The sequence below is a fragment of the Macaca thibetana genome, chromosome 4 (genome assembly GCF_024542745.1).
Source record: "Macaca thibetana thibetana isolate TM-01 chromosome 4, ASM2454274v1, whole genome shotgun sequence".
Classification (NCBI taxonomy): Eukaryota; Metazoa; Chordata; class Mammalia; order Primates; family Cercopithecidae; genus Macaca; species Macaca thibetana.
In genome coordinates this window covers 38,084,632-38,103,863 of record NC_065581.1, presented here as the reverse complement: position 1 = coordinate 38,103,863, position 19,232 = coordinate 38,084,632, and the positions used below count along the sequence as shown (strand labels likewise).

Sequence of the window (19,232 nt, the reverse complement as noted above, 5' to 3'; positions counted from 1 at the left end):
AGAGCAAATAGACACAGAAGTTTCTGGGGGTGTTCACTTTGTGATTATTCATTAAGCCATCATACCACACATTTGTGCTTCATGTACTTTTCTGTAACATATCACAATTAAAAGAAAATGAGCTGGATGGGGTGGCCCACACCTATAATCCCAGCACTTTGGGAGGCTGGGGCAAAAAGACTGCTTGAGCCCAGGAGTTCAAAACCAGCCTGGGCAACAAAGTGAGACCCTGTTTCTACAAGAAAATAAAAAATTAGCTGGGCATGGTGGTGCATGTCTGTAGTCTCAGCTACTCGGGAGGCTGAGACAGGGGGATCGCTTGACCCCAGGAGTGTCCAGACTGCAGTGAGCACACCACTGCACTCCAGCCTGGACCCTGTTGGAAAGGAAAGGGAAAGGGAAGGAAGAGAAGAAAGAAAATGAGAATAAATGACTTGAGAATAACTATATATCAAGCCAAACTATTGTTTAAGTATAAATGTAAAACAAAAACAAAACAAAACAACAAAAAAAACTACTTTCAACATATAAGAACTCAGGGAAAATGTGTTCCTTAACTCCTGCCTGAAGAAGCTGTGAGAGAACAAACTTTAATCATGATATAGGGAAACCATGGCAAAAGGATTGGTGGAGAGCCCTGAATGAATCCAACCTTACAACTAGGTCTTACATTTGAGGCAAAGAGAATGTAAAAGTAATATAATTGACAAATGTTAAAAGGAGGAAAAAATGGACAAATGAAGTCCATTGACTTCTTCATCTTTTACCGACAGGGCTCAGAAGATATTTAAAGCAGATAGCTCAATGTGCAAATCTATGTCACTACCTGCTTAACATTAAATCCTAATGTAGATTTGCAAATGTGAATAGACGAATATGTATGTTTTACGACAGAAAATAAAACCAAGAAAAATAATATAATCAACTAGAAGGAGGTGGAAAGAGAGGGGTGAGGAATATACTTACTAATTTCATCATTGCTCATGGTAGGGAGTCAACGGGTACTGTCTGAAGAAATATCGTATAAAGTTACACTTACAAACATAATCACTAGAATAAAAAGATAAATCTTCCAAATTATCAGAAATATATATATATATATATATATATATATGAGGGGAGGGCATATATATATATATGCCCTCCCCTCAAAAGCAAGCATAGTCCACATAGTGAAAGATTTTTTTAAGAAGAAAATATTTTTAAAAGGTCAAGCATGGTAGCTCACATCTGTAATCCCAGCACTTTGGGACGCTGAGGTGGGAGAACCGCTTGAGGCTAGAAGTTTGACGAGCCTGAGCAACACAGCAAGACCTTGTACCTACAAAAAATTTAAAAATTAGCCAACTGTGGTGGTGCATGCTTGTAGTTCTAGCTACTTGGGAAGCTGAGGTGGGAGGATTACTTGAGCCCAGGAGTTTGAGACTACAGTGACCTATCATGTCACTGTACTATAGCCTGGGCAACAGAGTAAGTCCTTATCTCAAAAAAAAAAAAAAGGCAAGGCACGGTGGCTCACACCTGTAATCCCAGCACTTTGGGTGGCCGAGGCAGGTGGATCACGAGGTCAGGAGATCGAGACCATCCTGGCTAACACGGTGAAACCCTGTCTCTACTAAAAATACAAAAAAAAAAATAAAAATTAGCCGGGCATGGTGGCAGGTGCCTGCAGTCCCAGTTACTCCGGAGGCTGAGGCAGGAGAATGGCATGAACCCGGGAGGTGGAGCTTGCAGTGAGCCAAGATCGCTCCACTGCACTCCAGCCTGGGCGACAGAGCGAGACTCTGTCTCAAAAACAAACAAACAAACAAACAAACAAAAAAGATGAAGAAAATATTAAAAATTGAACTAAAACTAAATAAATATATCAGTTATTCCAATAAATATAAAGGAGCTAACTTACCTATTAAAAGAGAAAGGATAATTACCAACAGGAAAGTAGTTAAATAAATTACAGTACATCTTTTAAAAAGAATGGGGCAGTTCTGGCCAGGTGCAGTGGCTTGCGCCTGTAATCCCAGCACTTTGGGAGGCCAAGGAGGGCAGATCACCTAAGGTCAGGAGTTCAAGACCAGCCTGGCCAACATGGCGAAACCCCATCTCTACTAAAAAATATAAAAATTAGCCGGGCATGGTGGCAGGCGCCTGTAATCCCAACTACTCAGGAGGCTGAGGCAGGAGAATCGCTTGAGCCCGGGTGGCGGAGGTTGCGGTGAGCAGAGATCGTGCCACTGCACTCCAGCGTGGGTGACAGAGCAAGACTCCGTCCCCAAAAAAAAAAAAAAAGAATGAGGCAGTTCTATATTCACTGACATGAAATAAACTCAGACATTAACTGAAAAAAGATGCAGAACTATATGTATGACACCATTTTTGTAAAAATCTTTAAAATAGGTATACGCATTTTATGTATGATTAGGTCTATGTATTCACAGAGTATCTGAAAAAATACAAAAGACACTGGTAGCAGCAGTTTGGAATAGGAACCAGATGACTGGAAGATGATGGGACACCAAAGAGACTCAGTTTTCACTGCAAACCCTTTCTGATGTAGTATCATGTACAAGTATCACCTTTATAAGAAATAAGCAATCTTGAGAAGGTTAGAAGGTTCAAGTGGGATGATATGTCAAAAGCCCTTCAGCATAATTCCTGGTGGGTGGTAATGCTCATTTAATGTTAAGCAAGAAGTGACGTAGATTTGCGAACGTTAGAACACTACCCAGCACACACTCAGTGCCCAAGAAACGTTGATTTTCTTCCTGCCTCCCATTTTTATAATTTAATCCATACCCAACATTTAGAAATTGAAACAAACTTACCAAATACTTGTTTCACATAACAGAGGTGATCCTAAAGGATGCTTTTAAATAAAAATATAGCCAATTCAATCACTTTCACATTAATTTCTATTAAGATTTCAGAGGAAATCTTATATATAATCTTTAATTTATGAATACAGTCCCTACCTGTTTAGCTATAAGAATCTTTACTCCCTAAACCTCTCTGGAAGATTAATACGTGTAAGCGAACTATTACCTATATTACTACAGAAATACAAACTCTGAAAACAATACTAATTGATGTGTTTAAAGGGTTTCCTAGGCAGAGAGAAAAAAAGAGGAATCAAAGAGTAAAGGGAAAGTTCTGCTGAGAGAGGAAGGGGGTATTAGACACGGACACCCCCACCTACTGCAAAAAAAAATCCCAAAGGGCTACTGATATGCACATTAACAGCTGCAAATAACCTAAGAGTATACCTGAATTATTCAAGTCCACAAGCCCTCCTCACAGTAAAATATAAAATCAGAGGATAAACTGCATGAAGATCTCAACAGGCTGGTTAGGTAAGGTGACTGGGTAGAAAAATAAGAGAGGGTCCTTAGATCCTCTCCTTAAAGGAGTTTTACCATCTGCGAGTAACCCAGGTAGAAAAAAAGCAAACCTAATTTGTGTAGGCTGAAGGGCCAGAAGCCATCAGTTACCATCTAGGAAAGGAATCTTACAATCACAGTAGACTATTTTTTTAAAGCTGTCAGCCCAAGGTGCTGGCATAGCCAGAAAGGCTAAGATAAATGATGGACTTTATCAGCAAAGGCATCAGAGCCCAAATTGAATTTGTTAACATATTCTTGAACTAAACCATTATGTATCTAAACCTGGAACACTTTGTGTAATAAATCAGTTTACTGCAGCTTAAAAAAGACAGGCAAGAAGTTAGAAAAGAGAAACCAAGATGATCACAGAGACTAAATGGAGATAGACCAGAAGAGCCCAATGATCAAGGTGCTCAATTTCCTGACATTTATAATTCACCTATCACTGTCTGTATCATCCCTACTCCTTCCAAACCCAAACTCAGCTCTAAGAAAGGCTGATCTCCACTCCACCTTCCAAACTTATTAAACCCATTATTAAATAAGGCTCTTTTCCCTACTTGGAATGCTTTTCTATTTTCTACATCTCTTTTCAAAACTGTATCCATCCTGCAACATTCTCTTCAAATTCTACACCCCTCATGAAACTTTCCATATCCCTACCCCCAGCATCTACTAACTCATGTCTTCTCTAGTTCCCTAACATACATAAATCAGGGCTGATATTACTTTTTTAAAACAAACTAGATTTAGGTCATAATATAAGACACAATCAGGGCTGGGCGTGGTGGCTCACACCTGTAATCCCTATACTTTGGGAGGCCGAGGCAGGCAGATCACTTGAGTTCAGCAGTTCGAGACTGGCCTGGCTAACATAGCGAAACCCCGTCTCTACTAAAAATAGAAAAATTAGCTGGGCTTGGTGGCACACACCTGTAATCCCAGCTACTCAGGACACTGAGGCACAAGAATTGCCTGACTCTGGGAGGCAGAGGTTGCAATGAGCCGAGATCATGCCACTGCACTCCAGCCTGGGCGACACAGTGAGACTGTCTCAAAAAAAAAAAAGAAAAAAAAGAAAAAAACAAAAAAGACACAATCAGATAAGCACTCAACATTCAGCCTAAGCAATAAGACATTATACAGTCAAAATCCCAGCCGGGCACGGTGGTTCACACCTGTAATCCTAGCACTTTGGGAAGCCGAGGTGGGGGAATCACCTGAGGTCGGTAATTTGAGACCAGCCTGACCAACATGGACAAACCCTGTCTCTACTAAAAACACAAAATTAGCTGGGCGTGGTGGTACATGCCTGTAATCCCAGTTACACGGGAGGCTGAGGCAAGAGAATCGCTTGAACGTGAGAGGCAGAGGTTGCGGTGAGCCGAGATAGTGCCATTGCATTCCAGCCGGGGCAACAAGAGTGAAACCCCGTCTCAAACAAACAAACAACAACAACAAAAAACACCCTTGCATACCCCTTCCTCCCTTCCTAGGAAGTTGCTCTATTGGATCTGGCATTTTTCACACTCATTTTTATATTTTCATTTTCTGTGTATGTATCCCTAAATAATGTATGATTTTGCATGTTTTTTAAACTTTATATAAATAATATCACACTGTAAATATGACTTATTTTGGCTCTAAATCATGTTACTTTAAATTTTACTTAATTCCATGGCTAACTGGCTGATTTCTCCAACACAAGTTAAAAAAATACAAAACATTAACTAAGTGAAAAAGCATTTAATTGACATTTTCAAACACAAAGAAAAGTACAGAAAATGACATAATAAACATCCATGAACCCATCACTCTGATTTATAAATGTTAACATTTGTCACATTTCATTTAAGAAAAAAAGTGTTAGGCCGGTCATAGTAGCTCACGCCTGTAATCCCAGCACTTTGGGAGGCCGAGGCAGGTGGATCACAAGGTCAGGAGATCCAGACCATCCTGGCCAAAATGGTGAAACCCCATCTCTACTAAAAATACAAAAAAAATTAGCTGGGCATGGTGGCGTGCACCTGTAGTTCCAGCTACTTGGGAGGCCAAGGCACGAGAATCGCTTGAACCTGGGAGGCGGAAGTTGCAGTGAGCGGAGATCAGGCCACTGCACTCCAGCCTGGCAACAGAGTGAGACTCTGTCTCAAAAAAAAAAAGAAAAGAAAAGAAAAGAAAAAACAAAGTGTTAGACTACTGAAGCCCCAGATGCAGTCCCTAGTCCTGTTCCTTCACTTCCCAAGAGATAACAATTACTCTGAAATTGGAGGGAACTCCTCCCATCTGTTTTTATACCTCTACAGATATTCATACATCCATAAACAATACACAGTATTTTTTATGTTTTTAAACTTCACATAAAACACAGCACATTGTACATATCATTCGACATCTTGCTCTTTGCATTCAACAATGTGTTTTCACCCAATTCCACATTTAAGTTTGTCTGATTACAAATGTAACATATGTTTAGTGGAAAAACCAGAAAGTCAATCATACACAGCCTCTTCTCCAGCCATGATGCCAAGCAGATTTTTTAGTGGTGCCATATCTTTTTCTGTAGCCCCCTTGCCACCTGGCAGAGCATGACACATATCAGCAGGCACTTAACAATATTTAGTAAGTGAAGATTAGATCTCTACAAAACCTAGGCCTCTGCTTATGCTAGACCTAAAAACCAGAGGTTAACACACTGCATCTTGAAGAAAACACACCACATACACAGAGAAAAGAATGCCATGGAATATGCTGCCACACAGACAAAATGGAACAAAAGTTCTGATTAACCTCCGTCACTCTCTTTAATAAAACCAACACCATACAATGTACTGACATAGCTGTTTTGACTAGTTGGAACAGTGCAAACATCTTGGTAGGAAAAATCAACAGGTGTCTGTTTAGCACTGATAAAACAGCTAGCACAAATATGGGAAAAAGACCTATCAAATTTAAATGCCAAATGTGTTGGCAACTGATCTAGGTTCACATACTCAATCCACATTAGTCTTCCAGAACAGGTGATCTATGCTGTTTCTTTTTTTTTTTTTTTTTTTTTTTTTTTTTTGAGACGGAGTCTCACGCTGTTGCCCAGGCTGGAGTGCAGGGGCGCGATCTCGGCTCACTGCAAGCTCCGCCTCCTGGGTTCACGCCATTCTCCTGCCTCAGCCTCCTGAGTAGCTAGGACTACAGGCGCCCGCCACCACGCCCGGCTAATTTTTTGTATTTTTAGTAGAGACGGGGTTTCACTGTGGTCTCGATCTCCTGACCTTGTGATCCGCCCGCCTCGGCCTCCCAAAGTGCTGGGATTACAGGCTTGAGCCACCGCGCCCGGCCGATCTATGCTGTTTCAATGATAATTTGGTATCTTCTAGTCACTCACTCTACCAGTAAAACATCTCTAAGCCAAGAACAGGTTGTAATGTACCTGCCCAGACAGGCTATGACTTTTACACTAAGTCTCCTGTCAGATTCATTATTACTTTAGGATTGGGTTCAAGTCCTTAACTTGGCCTCTCCTTCCAACAATGAAGGGCCTAGAAGACTCGGGTAATTTGGATTTTGGCCAGACGCAGAGGCTCACGCCTGTAATCCCAACACTTTGGGAGGATGACGTGGGCAGATTGCTTGAGCCCAGGAGTTCATGACCAGCCTGGGCAACATGGCAAAACCTGGCTCTACGAAAAATACAAAAATTAGCCAGAGCTGGGCACGGTGGCTCACACCTGTAATCTCAGAACTTTGGGAGGCTGAGTAGGGGGCGGATCACTTCAGGTCAAGAGTTTAAGACCAGCGTGGCCAACATGGCAAAACCCCCTTCTCTAGTAAAAATACAAAAATTAGCTGGGCATGGTGGCATGTGCCTGTCATCCCAGCTACTTAGAAGGCTGAGGCAGGAGAATTGTCTAAACCTGGGAGGCAGAGGCTGCAGTGAGCCAAGACCATGCCACTGCACTCCAGCCAGGGCAACAGATGGAGACCCTGTCTCAAAAAAAAATAAATAAAGTGATTTTTTTTTTCTCCTGTGCCCAGGTTCTAGACACACACACACACACACACACACACACACACACACCCCGATCAAAGCTTTTTTTCCCCCCACAGGTTTGCGCCACCACGCTCAGCTAATTTTTTTGCGTGTTTTTAGTAGACACAGAGTTTCACCATGTTGGCCAGGCTGGTCTCGAACTCCTGACCTCAAATGATTTGCCCGTCTCAGCCTCCCAAAGTGCTGGGATTATAGGTATGAGCCACCACACTCAGCCAGATCAAAGCTTTTCAATTTCAGTTTCAAAAACTAAAGCAAGGAGAGAAAACAAAAATGATAGCTACTATCATTGTAACTATCATTATTGTAATAGCTAATATTATTGTGTACCTCCTAACCAATTATTATGTATTATCTCATTTAATCCTCATAACAGCCCCATGGGGCAGATACTCTGTCCCTATTTTAGAGATGAGGAGACCGATGCACTGAGAAGTTAATTAAATCCCATAAGATCACATAGCTAGAAAGTAGAGCTGGGATTTGAACCTAGGCAGTCGGATTTCAGAGCCTGCATTTTTTTTTTTTTTTTTTTTTTTTTGAGACGGACCCTCGCTCTGTTGCCCAGGGCTGGAGCGTAGTGAGGCAATCTCAGTTCACTGCAACCTCCGCCTCCCAGGTTCAAGAGATTCTTGGGCATCAGTCTCCTGAGTAGCTGGGACTACAGGGGCACACCACCATGCCCAGCTAACTTGTATTTTCAGTAGAGATGGGAGTTTCACCACGTTGGCCAGGCTGGTCTTGAACTGGCCTCAAGTGATCTACCCTCCTCAGCCTTCCAAAATTCTGGGATTACAGACCACCACACCCGCCAAAGCCTGCATTCTTAACAACAATGGTACAGATTGCCTCTTATCTTCTAGGCATCAACACAATGACCATTTGATGTGCTAAGTACACAGGGCTCATGTGAATAACTCAGAGAACTTAAAAAGATGTTTAGTTCCACCAAGTTACCACATGACCCAGCAATTCCACTCCTACTTATCAGCAGAAGAATAGAAAATATATATCCAAACAAAAACCTGTGCATAAATGTTCATAAAAGCATTATTCACAATAGCCCAAAAGTGAAAACAATTCAAATGTCCATCAACCGATGAATGAACAAAATGTGATATATCTACACCATAGAACACTATTCAGCTATAAAATAAAATGAAGTACTGATACATACTACAGCGTGGACAAGCCTGAAATCACTGTGCTTAATAAAAGAAGCCACTCACAAAAGGCCTCATATCATATTACTCCATATATATAAAATGTCCAAAAGAGGTAAATCCACAGAAACAGAAAGTACATTAGTAGTTACCAGGGTCTGGAGTGGGGTGGATGGGGAGTGACTGTAAACAGGTATGTAGTTTCTTTTCGGGATGATGAAAATGTTTTGAAATTAGTGGCGATAGTTGCACAAAACCATCTGTACTATAAATGAATATACTAAATACCACTGAAATGTACACTTTAAAAGAATGAATTTCATGGTATATTAATATCTCAATAAAGCTGTTATTTTTAAAAAGAATGTTTCATTCATTTGTAACTTGTTATTTTATGTAATAAAATTTTTATTTGTTGTCACTAAGGTTGTTGGATCATGATCAGACAGAAAGAATCTTGTCATCGCTTTGATTTTTCACCTTTCAATTTGCAATGAAGAGTAAAGCAGTTTCATTTCCAAGTTGCCATGCGTCTAGTACAGTCATTTGTGTCATTTCCCCACCCAGGAGAAAGTTTTTCTTCCCTAAGACCGAAAGAGTACAGATGCAAAAGTTCTATTCTTGAGAAAATGCTCTAATATTTTCTTTAAATCAAAGTACCTTTCTATCTAAAAGAACCTTAGTTTTCTCCCACGACCAGAGGCTTGTGGGCTTTACTGCTAAAAGCACACAGCTGAAAAATATTTCTCTTTACCAAGTAAGGTACTAAAAATTATTATGAATTGTGACAATATTTGAATACCTTAAAACAAACAAGGAAGACAATGAGCTGGGGTAAGGATCTGAGTAACATTCTTTTAAATGTTTACTTGCTCTAATAATGACAGTAATATTAATAACTACTGTCTTCTGAGCAACTATAATGTGCTAAATAAACACTGTCCTAGGTTCTTTACAAATAGGGTATTTCACTTAGTCCCCACAGTAACTCTGAGGAAGGTATTTTTATTTCTCATTTCATAGATAAGGAAACTGAGGCCTAGATAGATTATTTGTCTTGGTCACACACACAGGAGAGCCCAAATAGTAACCCAAGTCTTTCTGAACTCAAAAGTTCTCTATTTCTCTATATTCTTTGAAATGAAAAGGGAATCCAGAAGCTTGAAGAAACTGAAAAGACTTCTCTTCCTATCTCAGAAAAGTAGTGCTTTAAAAAAGTTGACTGTTCTTAGAGTCAAATACAGGAAATACAGGAAAAAAAGATTGTTAATAGCAACCACCAGTCAGAAGGCACAGAAGCCCATGCCATGTCCCACATCTCTTGCACTGCTTCCTGATACAACTGTCTTCCTATTGATTCTGATTATAATCTTAGGATGTCAAAATTTAATGATCTCACTATGGAAAACCCCGGAGAATAGCAGTTAGCACAACTAGAGAGCTCACTAAACCAGGAAGGAAAAGGAATCAGTTGGCAGGAAGTGGTGCTTACCTAAAAACACAGAACATCTTTAACAGTTATATCAACACCGCAAGTCCGCAGCACTTTAATCTGAAGTTATCTTTCTATTATTTAATAAGTATTACTAAAAGCTGATTTCCACCTATTTTCCATATGTCTACTAGGATCCTTAATAAAACAAGACTCTTGGTGGGGCATGGTGGCTAACGCCCACAATCCCAACACTTTGGGAGGCCAAGGCAAGAGGATCACTTGAGGCGAGGAGTTACAGACCAGCCCAAACATAGTCAGACCTTATTTCTATTTCATTGGGGGGGGGGGGGGGGGGGGGGAAGTAAGGCTCTAACTCAGCCACTATTGACCCTCATCTCCCTCTTGCTTAAAAAAAAAAAAAAAAAGTCACGAGTTCAAAAGATCATCCCAGAAAGAAAAAACCTGAATCCATTAGAAAAGGTAGCACGTGGGGCACAACCAAACATGAATTTCATCACCAAGTAGACTGTGGCTGGCAGAAATCTTAGATTCACGACTGAAATACACACTCTTCCTTATACTTCTCAGGACTTTGCCCAAAATAAACTGAAACAGTAAACCAACAGTAGACTGATGAATGGATAATTTGCCAAAAGTCTCAACATACACCACAAAGAGGGTGGGAGTAGTCTTAGGAGGTCTGCTCTCCAGCTAAACAACTGAAGAATGAAAGAATTTAGTGCATTTGCACAAGAAGTGCATTACAATACAGGGGAGGAAGAAGTCACTTGGGGTTGGACAAATCCTTAGAAAATGCCAAAGGAATAACCTGATTCTGTGGTCGCCTTGTAATAATTCCCAGTGGGAAAGGCCAACTCAAGATAAAGTAAGGTCGGAGTTGAGAATTGTCCTCACTTTTCCTGCCTAACCCTCTCGGCAGGCGACCCCAAACTCCCACAAGAACCCTTCGGGTAAGTGCCGAGCTGGGGGAGCAAGCCATCCTCGAGCGACCAACCACCTGTGCGTGGTGGAGACCCCTGAGAGGGAGTCCTAATTAGAGTGGGAAGCAGCTCTGGGGAGGAACCCCCGAGACCAGGGCCGACACTGACTACTCACCCAACTCCACTCCCCTTTACGCCCAATCTTCGGCCACCTTCTCGCTGAGGTCACCCCTCCAGAAACCTCCGCCCCCAGACCCCGGTCTACACCCACATCCAGCCGTCCCCAAAGCTCGCTGTTCGCTCCTCTGCCTGACAGCTGCCCCAAACCAGTCTTCCGGCCTCGGTGGCGCCCCAGGGCCGCGGGATTTAGGGATCTAGGATCTGGAAGGGTTTGGTCCAATCCCCTCTCCCTGTCAGCGTCCTGGGCTCACCTCCCCGGCAGCTTAGCGCTCCTCTTCCAAAACTGCTTGCTGTTGTCAGCGGCCATTGCTCTGGCAGGGGGAAGGCCTTGTAGGCGGGCCAAGGGGTTGCCTGGCGAGATGCCCCCAGACCCCGCAATCTGAGGGCCAACCCAGGCCGCTTCCCCGCCGCCGGTCACCCGCTCCCAGCTCCTGGGGACGCCATCTTGGATGTGGGCACCCCTCCACCCAGCACCGCTGCCATTGGTGGGCTGCGCAAGCCTTGGATGGGCCGACCAATCGGGAGCCGGAATCCTGCAGGCCGCTGAAGCCAACGGGTAACGTCAGGGTCTGGGCACACAGGTGGACGGGGAAGGCGGAGCTTGGACGAGCAGAGAGGCGGGGCTCAAAGTTCCTAACCCGCAAGAGGGAAGAAGCAGGTAAAGTAAGGGATCTATGGGAAGGAAGAGAGGGGATTATCTTCTTCGTGAGGAATGAAGTTCCTGAGTCTAATATTTTTTGGCAAGAGAGAGCATACTATGTATTTATATATAGGAATATTTGACCTAAAAGTAAAGGCCCATGTGTTTGTTGTGGCCCATTTTTAACATCTCTCAACTCAATGACACTCTGGTTATTACCCTCCCTTCCTCGTTCCGTTTAGATGTCCATTCGTTTTTCTGAAGGTCAGCAGGGACCCGATAGCCCGGGATTGCTAACTGCTCAACACGTGAGCAACGGTTCATCAGAGTCTCCCTCTCCCTCTGTTTATTGAAAACGATTGAAGGACTTGTGCTGTGGGTGAAAAATTCAAATGATCTAATCCCTATGTCAATCCATAACTCTCACTTTCTGACTATGCTAACGGTGTATAGGAAATGGTTTATCATAGCTGTCCAACTCAGATTACCAAATACGATTTCTTTGAAGGACACAGTATAGCTCCATCGTGTGAATCACAAAGTTAAGGATGTATCTCCTCCCGGCCCCACCAACATCCTTAATTTCCCTTGTTAATCTGTTATAAATCTTGCACCCTTGAATTTATTTTCAATCTAATTTTCCCAGACAATGAGATTTAATATTAGCATTTTGAATCCTTTGAATGTCTTGTCGGTGTTTTTTGCTGTTTTTGAGTTTCTGTGGTTGTATTCCGTGGTGATTTGGGGAGAGAGGGAAAGCGGGCACCAGTCCAGAGTGGTTTTTGTCCCATCGAAGGACTGTTGAGGTGGGCTGCGTGTCCCCCACTCCCCCCCCACCCTCCATTTACAGCTACCACATGTACTTCCACATATTGGAGAATACATAAAGACCCGACCCCCGACGGGTATGTCCTCCAACGACGGTTTCTACATTACTCCCATTTTCAAGCTTCTTTTGTCCCCTAATTTTAGAATTATAGGATTGGATGACGAGGGCTATTTTTACTTCTTCTGAATCTTTCATGCTTTTATACACTTTCATCTTATTTTCTTCATGGGCATTTAACCCAGGAAAAAAAGAAAGAAAAAGTCCCTGTATTCTTTTAATCATTTTACCTGCCATTCTCTGGCACTTCTTTTTCTTAGGATGCAGTGACCAGCACTGCACACTAAGCCCAAAGAGGGATGTACCGAGGCTTTGTTAAGGTTGATGTTTTGTCTTTATTCTGAACAGCCAGAACTTTTGCTGGCTGTTTGAGCTTTAGAAGAGTTGATGTCTTGAAGGAGTAATCTAAAACAACTTCTAGATTCCTTACTTGGGTGGCAACCAGCAGTTCAGAGTTCACTGTCTTAAAGGTATCCTCTGGATTGTCTTCCCCTATGTGAGCTGCCATACACTCATCCATGTGACAAGATACCTGCCACTTTCCAGCTTACACACATGGTTTTAGAGATGTTCCAGAAACTGTTCCCTATTGATTTGACATTTTACTATGTAGAAAGCAAAGTATAATTTGTGTACCTAGAAATATCTCAAAACACTCCTTTTTCTTAATATTTTATGAAATGTTAAATAACACTGATTCCCAGGGGATGTTGTTAACAGTGCTCAACCCAGAGAAGCCCTATTATCACTACACTTTGTTTTCTATATCAGTTTCCCCTCCAAGAGTTTTTAAAAATTCACACCAGTTACCTGGTGATGACTTTTTAAATAGTATTTGGTAGGGAAATTGAGATCGTTGGAACCTTTTTCACCACTACCAGTTGGTCACCCTAATCTTCACCAACCACACACCCGCTTACAGCAGCCTGCTATTCAGCTCCCTGCTTCCACTCTTACCCCGTTACAGTACATTACCCATATAGCAGCCAGAGAGACCTTTTTTTTTTTGAGACCAGGTCTTGCCCTGTCACGCAAGCTGGAGTCCAGTGACATGATCTCAGCACACTACAACCTCCACCTCCCAGGCTCAACCAATCCTCCCACATCAGCCTCCTGAGTAACTGGGACTACAGGCACATACCACCATGGCCAGCAAATTTTTTGTATTTTTGTAAAGATTGAGGTTTCACCATGTTGCCCAGGCTGGTCTCGTACCCCTGAACTCAAGCAATCCATCAGCTTTGGCCTCCCAGAGTGCTAGTATTACAGGTGGGAGTCATCACACCCAGCCCAGAGACACTCTGTTAAAATGTAGACCATATCATGTCACTCCTCTGCTCAAAACCTTGCAATGGCCCCCACTGTACTTGGCATAAAATCCAAGCTCCTTAAAGACCCTACATGACTTGGCTCCACTCACCTCTCCAGCCTCATCTCATTACACTTTCTGTCTTGCTTAATCTGCTCCAACCATGCCCATTGGTCTTATTGCTGTTCCTTGAACACTCTAAACATGTTCCTACTTCAAGGCCTTTGCATTAGCCATTTCCTCTGCTTGGACTTCTCTTCCCCTAAATGCCTTGCTTCCTCATTTCATGCAGGTATATACCCAACTGTCTTTACCTTGTAGAGACCCTCCCTAACCACCCATCTTAAATACTGGCTACACTGCTCTATTTTTCTTTTTCTTTCTTTCTTTAGTTTTTTGACACAAGGTCTCACTCTGTTGCCCAGGAGTGCAGTGGCATGACCACAGCTCACTGAAGCCTTGACCTCCTGAGCTCAAGCAGTCCTCCTATGTCAGCCTCCCAAGTAGCTGGGACCACAGTGCATGCTACCACACCCAGCTAATCTTTTTATTATTTGTAGAGACAGTCTCCCTATATTGCCCAGGCTGGTCCCAAACTCCTGGGTTCAAATGATCCTTCCTCTTCAGTCTCCCAAAATGCTGGGATTACAGGCATGGGCCACTGTGCCTGGCTCTGTTTTTCTTTGAAGCGCTATCACTACAGGCCATATTATGTACTTGTTTGGTGTCCATCTCTATGCGCTAGAATAGAGGCCCCCTGTCTGTGTCCTGTTAGGAACCAGGCCACATAGCAGGAGGTGAGCGGCGGGTGGCATGCAATCATTACCGCCAGAGCTCCGCCTCCTGTCAGATCAGCAGCAGCATCAGGTTCTCATAGGAGTGTGAACCCTATTGTGAACTGTTCATACAAGGGATCTAGGTTGCACATTCCTTATGAGAATCTAATGCCTTGTGATTTGAAGTGGAAACGTTTCATCCTGAAACCCCCCTCCCGCAAAATTTTCGTGGAAAAGTTGGCTTCCATGAAACTGGTCCCGGATGCCAAAAAGCTTGGGGACTGCTGCCCTAGAATGTGAACCCCACTAAGACTGGGACTTTGTTTTGTTTCCTGCTGTATCCCCAGCACCTAGAATAGTGTTTGGCACATAGCGAGTGCTTAGTAAACGTTTACTGAGTGAAAGAAGGAAGAATATAAATATTTCTTGTCTTTGAATTCTATGTTGTTCACATATTTTTTTGTTAGGAAAGATGATAGAAACAGTGTTTCCTAACCCCTAGTAGGATATGTCCACTTCACCAATGATTCTACATCCTTGCCTACACTCTTGGTTGAGGAACAGTCTTCTCTGAGAAAGATTGTATTCTTCAAACTCTTTTGCAGCTTTAAAGGAATGTGCCTGTACCTGGAATGATGAGGGAGGGAGCCACCCACCTAGTCAGGAGATCAGTTGGTAGCTGTCATCAAAGGGCTGATAGCTATGACAGCCACTCTTGTCCAGCAAGAGGTGTAAACCATTGGTTTGAAGTTCCCGAGAGGTCCTTAGAGGCCTTCTGATGGAGATCCTTCTTGGCAGACATTCACTGGTCCACTAGACCAGTGCTTCCTATACTATATTGCACATGTGAATCACTGAGGATTATATTAAAAACCTAGATTCTGATTCAGCAGGTCTGAGGTGAAACCTACAACTCAGAATTTCTTTTTTTTTTTTTTTTTTTTTTTTTTGAGACGGAGTCTGGCTCTGTCACCCAGGCTGGAGTGCAGTGGCCTGATCTCAGCTCACTGCAAGCTCCGCCTCCCAGGTTTACACCATTCTCCTGCCTCAGCCTCCCGAGTAGCTGGGACTGCACGCACCCGCCACCACTCCCGGCTAGTTTTTTGTATTTTTTAGTAGAGACGGGGTTTCACCATGTTAGCCAGGATGGTCTCGATCTCCTGACCTAGTGATCCGCCTGTCTCGGCCTCCCAAAGTGCTGGGATTACAGGCTTGAGCCACCGCGCCCGGCCACAACTCAGAATTTCTAACAAGCTCCCAGGTGACACTGATGCTGCTGATCTATGGACCTCACTTTGTAGCTCTTCTGTTACTAATATAGTATGGCCTGTGATTGTTGAATTTATCTCAAGAGTTTATTCTGAAACTATAAGTAGAGGCTTCTCAATATTGTTTACCTGCAACTTTTTACTTTTCCCCCTTCAAATTCATCTTCATTCAAAAGAGGGTTAAACAACTTAAAATGGGGCAAACTATAGTTAAGGGATGAGATATGCTTGGGTTGACTGTGGACTCAAAAGAGGTAGGCATATCCCAACCCTTAGAGAAAGTTTTATGAGAGATAATCCTTGAGTAGGGACAGAAAAGGAAGGAGAAAGGCCTGAAGAAAGTGACTATAGGAGGAAAGTCACTTCAGGACAGGAGCTCCAATGGGAAGATAAAAATAGAGAAAAAAACCTTTGGACTTACAGAGAGATCACTGGCAGACTTTAACCTTAGCAAAGGAGTGAAGTGGAATGAAGGAAGTAGACACTGTGATGAGGGGAAGGGTTAAGAAATGAGAGCAAGAAGCAGCCCTCACAATGCACTGTGCAATGTTGGGCCACCTAAGAGATAGTGAGGTCAAGCTGGGATTTAACAGGAAGAGAGCTGTACAGTATCTTAACGACCACTGTAAGAGCCAATGCAGAGATCAGTTATATTAGAGAAGGCAAGGGGATAAGCAAAAAGACTGAAAAAGCAAGAGGTTATAGGAATAAAGAGAGGAAGAGAGAGTTTTCAGAATTTGGGGGTGAAGGGAAAACTAGGTATTTCATTCCTAAGAATTTATTCTAAGAAAAGAAGTTGGCCGGGCGCGGTGGCTCACGCCTGTAATGCCAGCACTTTGGAAGGCCGAGACAGGCGAATCACGAGGTCAGGAGATCGAGACCATCCTGGCTAACACAGTGAAACCCCTTCTCTACTAAAAATACAAACAAATTAGCCAGGCGTGGTGGCGGGCGCCTGTAGTCCTAGCTACTCGGGAGGCTGAGGCAGGAGAATGGCGTAAACCCGGGAGGCGGAGCTTGCAGTGAGCCGAGATTGCGCCACTGCACTCCAGCCTGGGCGACAGAGAGAAACTCCGTCTTAAAAAAAAAAAAAAAAGAAAGAAAAGAAGTTACCGTACCTGGCAAGAAGAAAGGAGAAAATCTCTGTGTACAGAGATATTCTTTGCCTTGCAATCAGTAATAAACAGGGAAAAATGAAAAGAATATGAAGATTTAAACATGAAAAGGCAGTTACGTAAATTATGGTGTGCAGTTTATAAACTTGAACCATGTCGTACCATTAAAGAGGGCGAATTTGAATGCTACATAGCACATCAAAAAGGTGTATGAAATGATGTACGGCAGGGAAAAGGTAGAATATAAAATATCTTTGCATGCTTTCAGTAAGAATATATGGGTTTTGTCAAAGATTAGAAGAAAACGTGGAAAAAATAAGCAAATTTTGGTAGAGGGTAGAATTATACATCTTGGTACTTCTGGAACTTTTCTTTAATGTTACCATTTCATTCATTTATTTATTTATTTATTTAGAGATGAGATGTTTTTGAGATGGAGCTCTGTTGCCCAGGCTGGAGTGCAGTGGTGCGATCTTGGCTCACTGCAAGCTCCGCCTCCCGGGTTCGCGCCATTCTCCTGCCTCAGCCTCCCTGTAGCTGGGACTACAGGCGCCCGCCACCGCGCCTGGTTAATTTTTTTTGTATTTTTGGTAGAGACGGGGTTTCACCGTGTTAGCCAGGATGGTCTCGGCCTCCTGACCTAGTGATCCGCCCGCCTCGGCCTCTCAAAGTGCTGGGATTACAGGCGTGAGTCACCGCGGCCGGCCACCATATTTTAATATTATAAAATATACATCGCCTGGGTACAGTGGCTCACACCTGCAGTCCCAGCACTTTGGGAGGCTGAGGCAGGTGGATCACTTGAGCTCAGGAGTTCGAGACCAGCCTGGGCAACATGACAAACCCCGTCTCTATCAAAAATACAAAAAATTAGAGAAATGTAGTGGCACACACCTGTGGTCCCAGCTACTCAGAGGCTGAGGGGGAGGATCACTTGAGCCCAGGAGGCGGGGGTTGCAGTGAGCCGAGATCGTGCCATTGCACTTCAGCATGAGTGAGACCGTATCAAAAAATACACATATATATATACACACACACACACACACACACCCCTCACGCCCCTCACTACATATACATGTTGACATATCTGTGTGTATGCATATATATGTGCATACAGGTATCTGTATGTTATGTATGTATACATGTATGTATATATGTCAACCAGGGGTTGAGAAACTTCTTATAGCAAGGGCTGAATTGTAGATATTTTTAGACTTTGCCAGCTATATGGTCTCTGGTGCAGCTATTCATCTCTGCCATTGTCGTGTGAAAGCAACCATAGACAATAAATCAGCTCTCGGAGCTGTGTTCTAATAAAACTTATTTTATCCACATAGAAATTTGCACTTTGTTACATGTCATGAAATATTCTTCTTCTTTCAAGTTTTTCAACAATTAAAAAATGTAAAATCCGTTTTTATCTCCTAGATCATATAAAAATAGCTTACCAGATTTGGCCCATCATTGGTAATTTGCCATCTCCTGCAATAAATAATAAAGAACAAATAAGAAAAAGATTAATAAACAAAAAAATCTCAAAATATAATTAAAGTTCCATTTTGTTCCTCTCTGATCTCATTCCCCTCCTTCTCTCCAGTGGAAACCACGATCCTGAGTTACAAGTTCAGCATTCCCATGCGTGTTTTAGAGTTTTATTACATATGTGTGTATCCATAAACAACATGTTTTTCATGTTTTGAAACTTTATAAATAACATCATACTGTACATATGCTTCAGCAACTGGCTTTTTCACTCAACATTCTGTTAATACGTTGAGCTCTAGTTTACTCATCTTAACTGCAATATATCATTCCATTATGTGAATATTCCTCAATTCTCATTTCCAGTTATTTTTATTTTGAGCATTGCTCATTCAACACTTTTATACATTATCTCATGGAAATTTTTCTCTAGTGCAGTTTTTTTCAAATTATGGTTTCTCAACTGTCTTAGTCCATTCAGGCTGCTATAACAAAATATCACAGATCAGTCTTTTTGCAGTTCATAAGCAAGATGAGTGGGTGTTCATGCCCGTGTGTGAGATGTGCCTCCCTCAAACCTTGTTAAGATGTCAGCACATTAGCTGTCTGACA

The 19,232-nt window shown here is 42.6% G+C and overlaps 1 protein-coding gene and 1 non-coding gene across 3 annotated transcripts in view; one reads left to right on the top strand and one right to left on the bottom strand.

The window, feature by feature from the left end:
- Nucleotides 1-11,488, bottom strand: part of TBC1D22B (TBC1 domain family member 22B) — a 75,059-nt gene extending 63,571 nt beyond the window's left edge. For both annotated transcript variants that reach the window (XM_050787674.1, XM_050787675.1), the window contains exon 1: nucleotides 11,396-11,488. In XM_050787674.1, coding sequence (XP_050643631.1) covers nucleotides 11,396-11,451 — 56 coding nt within the window. In that variant the 5' untranslated portion in view covers nucleotides 11,452-11,488. The remainder of the gene's footprint in view (nucleotides 1-11,395) is intronic.
- A 7,640-nt stretch (nucleotides 11,489-19,128) lies between these two features.
- On the top strand, nucleotides 19,129-19,232 carry LOC126954089 (small nucleolar RNA U13). Its single transcript, XR_007725535.1, has one exon. It is a non-coding gene; the product is annotated as a small nucleolar RNA U13 (small nucleolar RNA).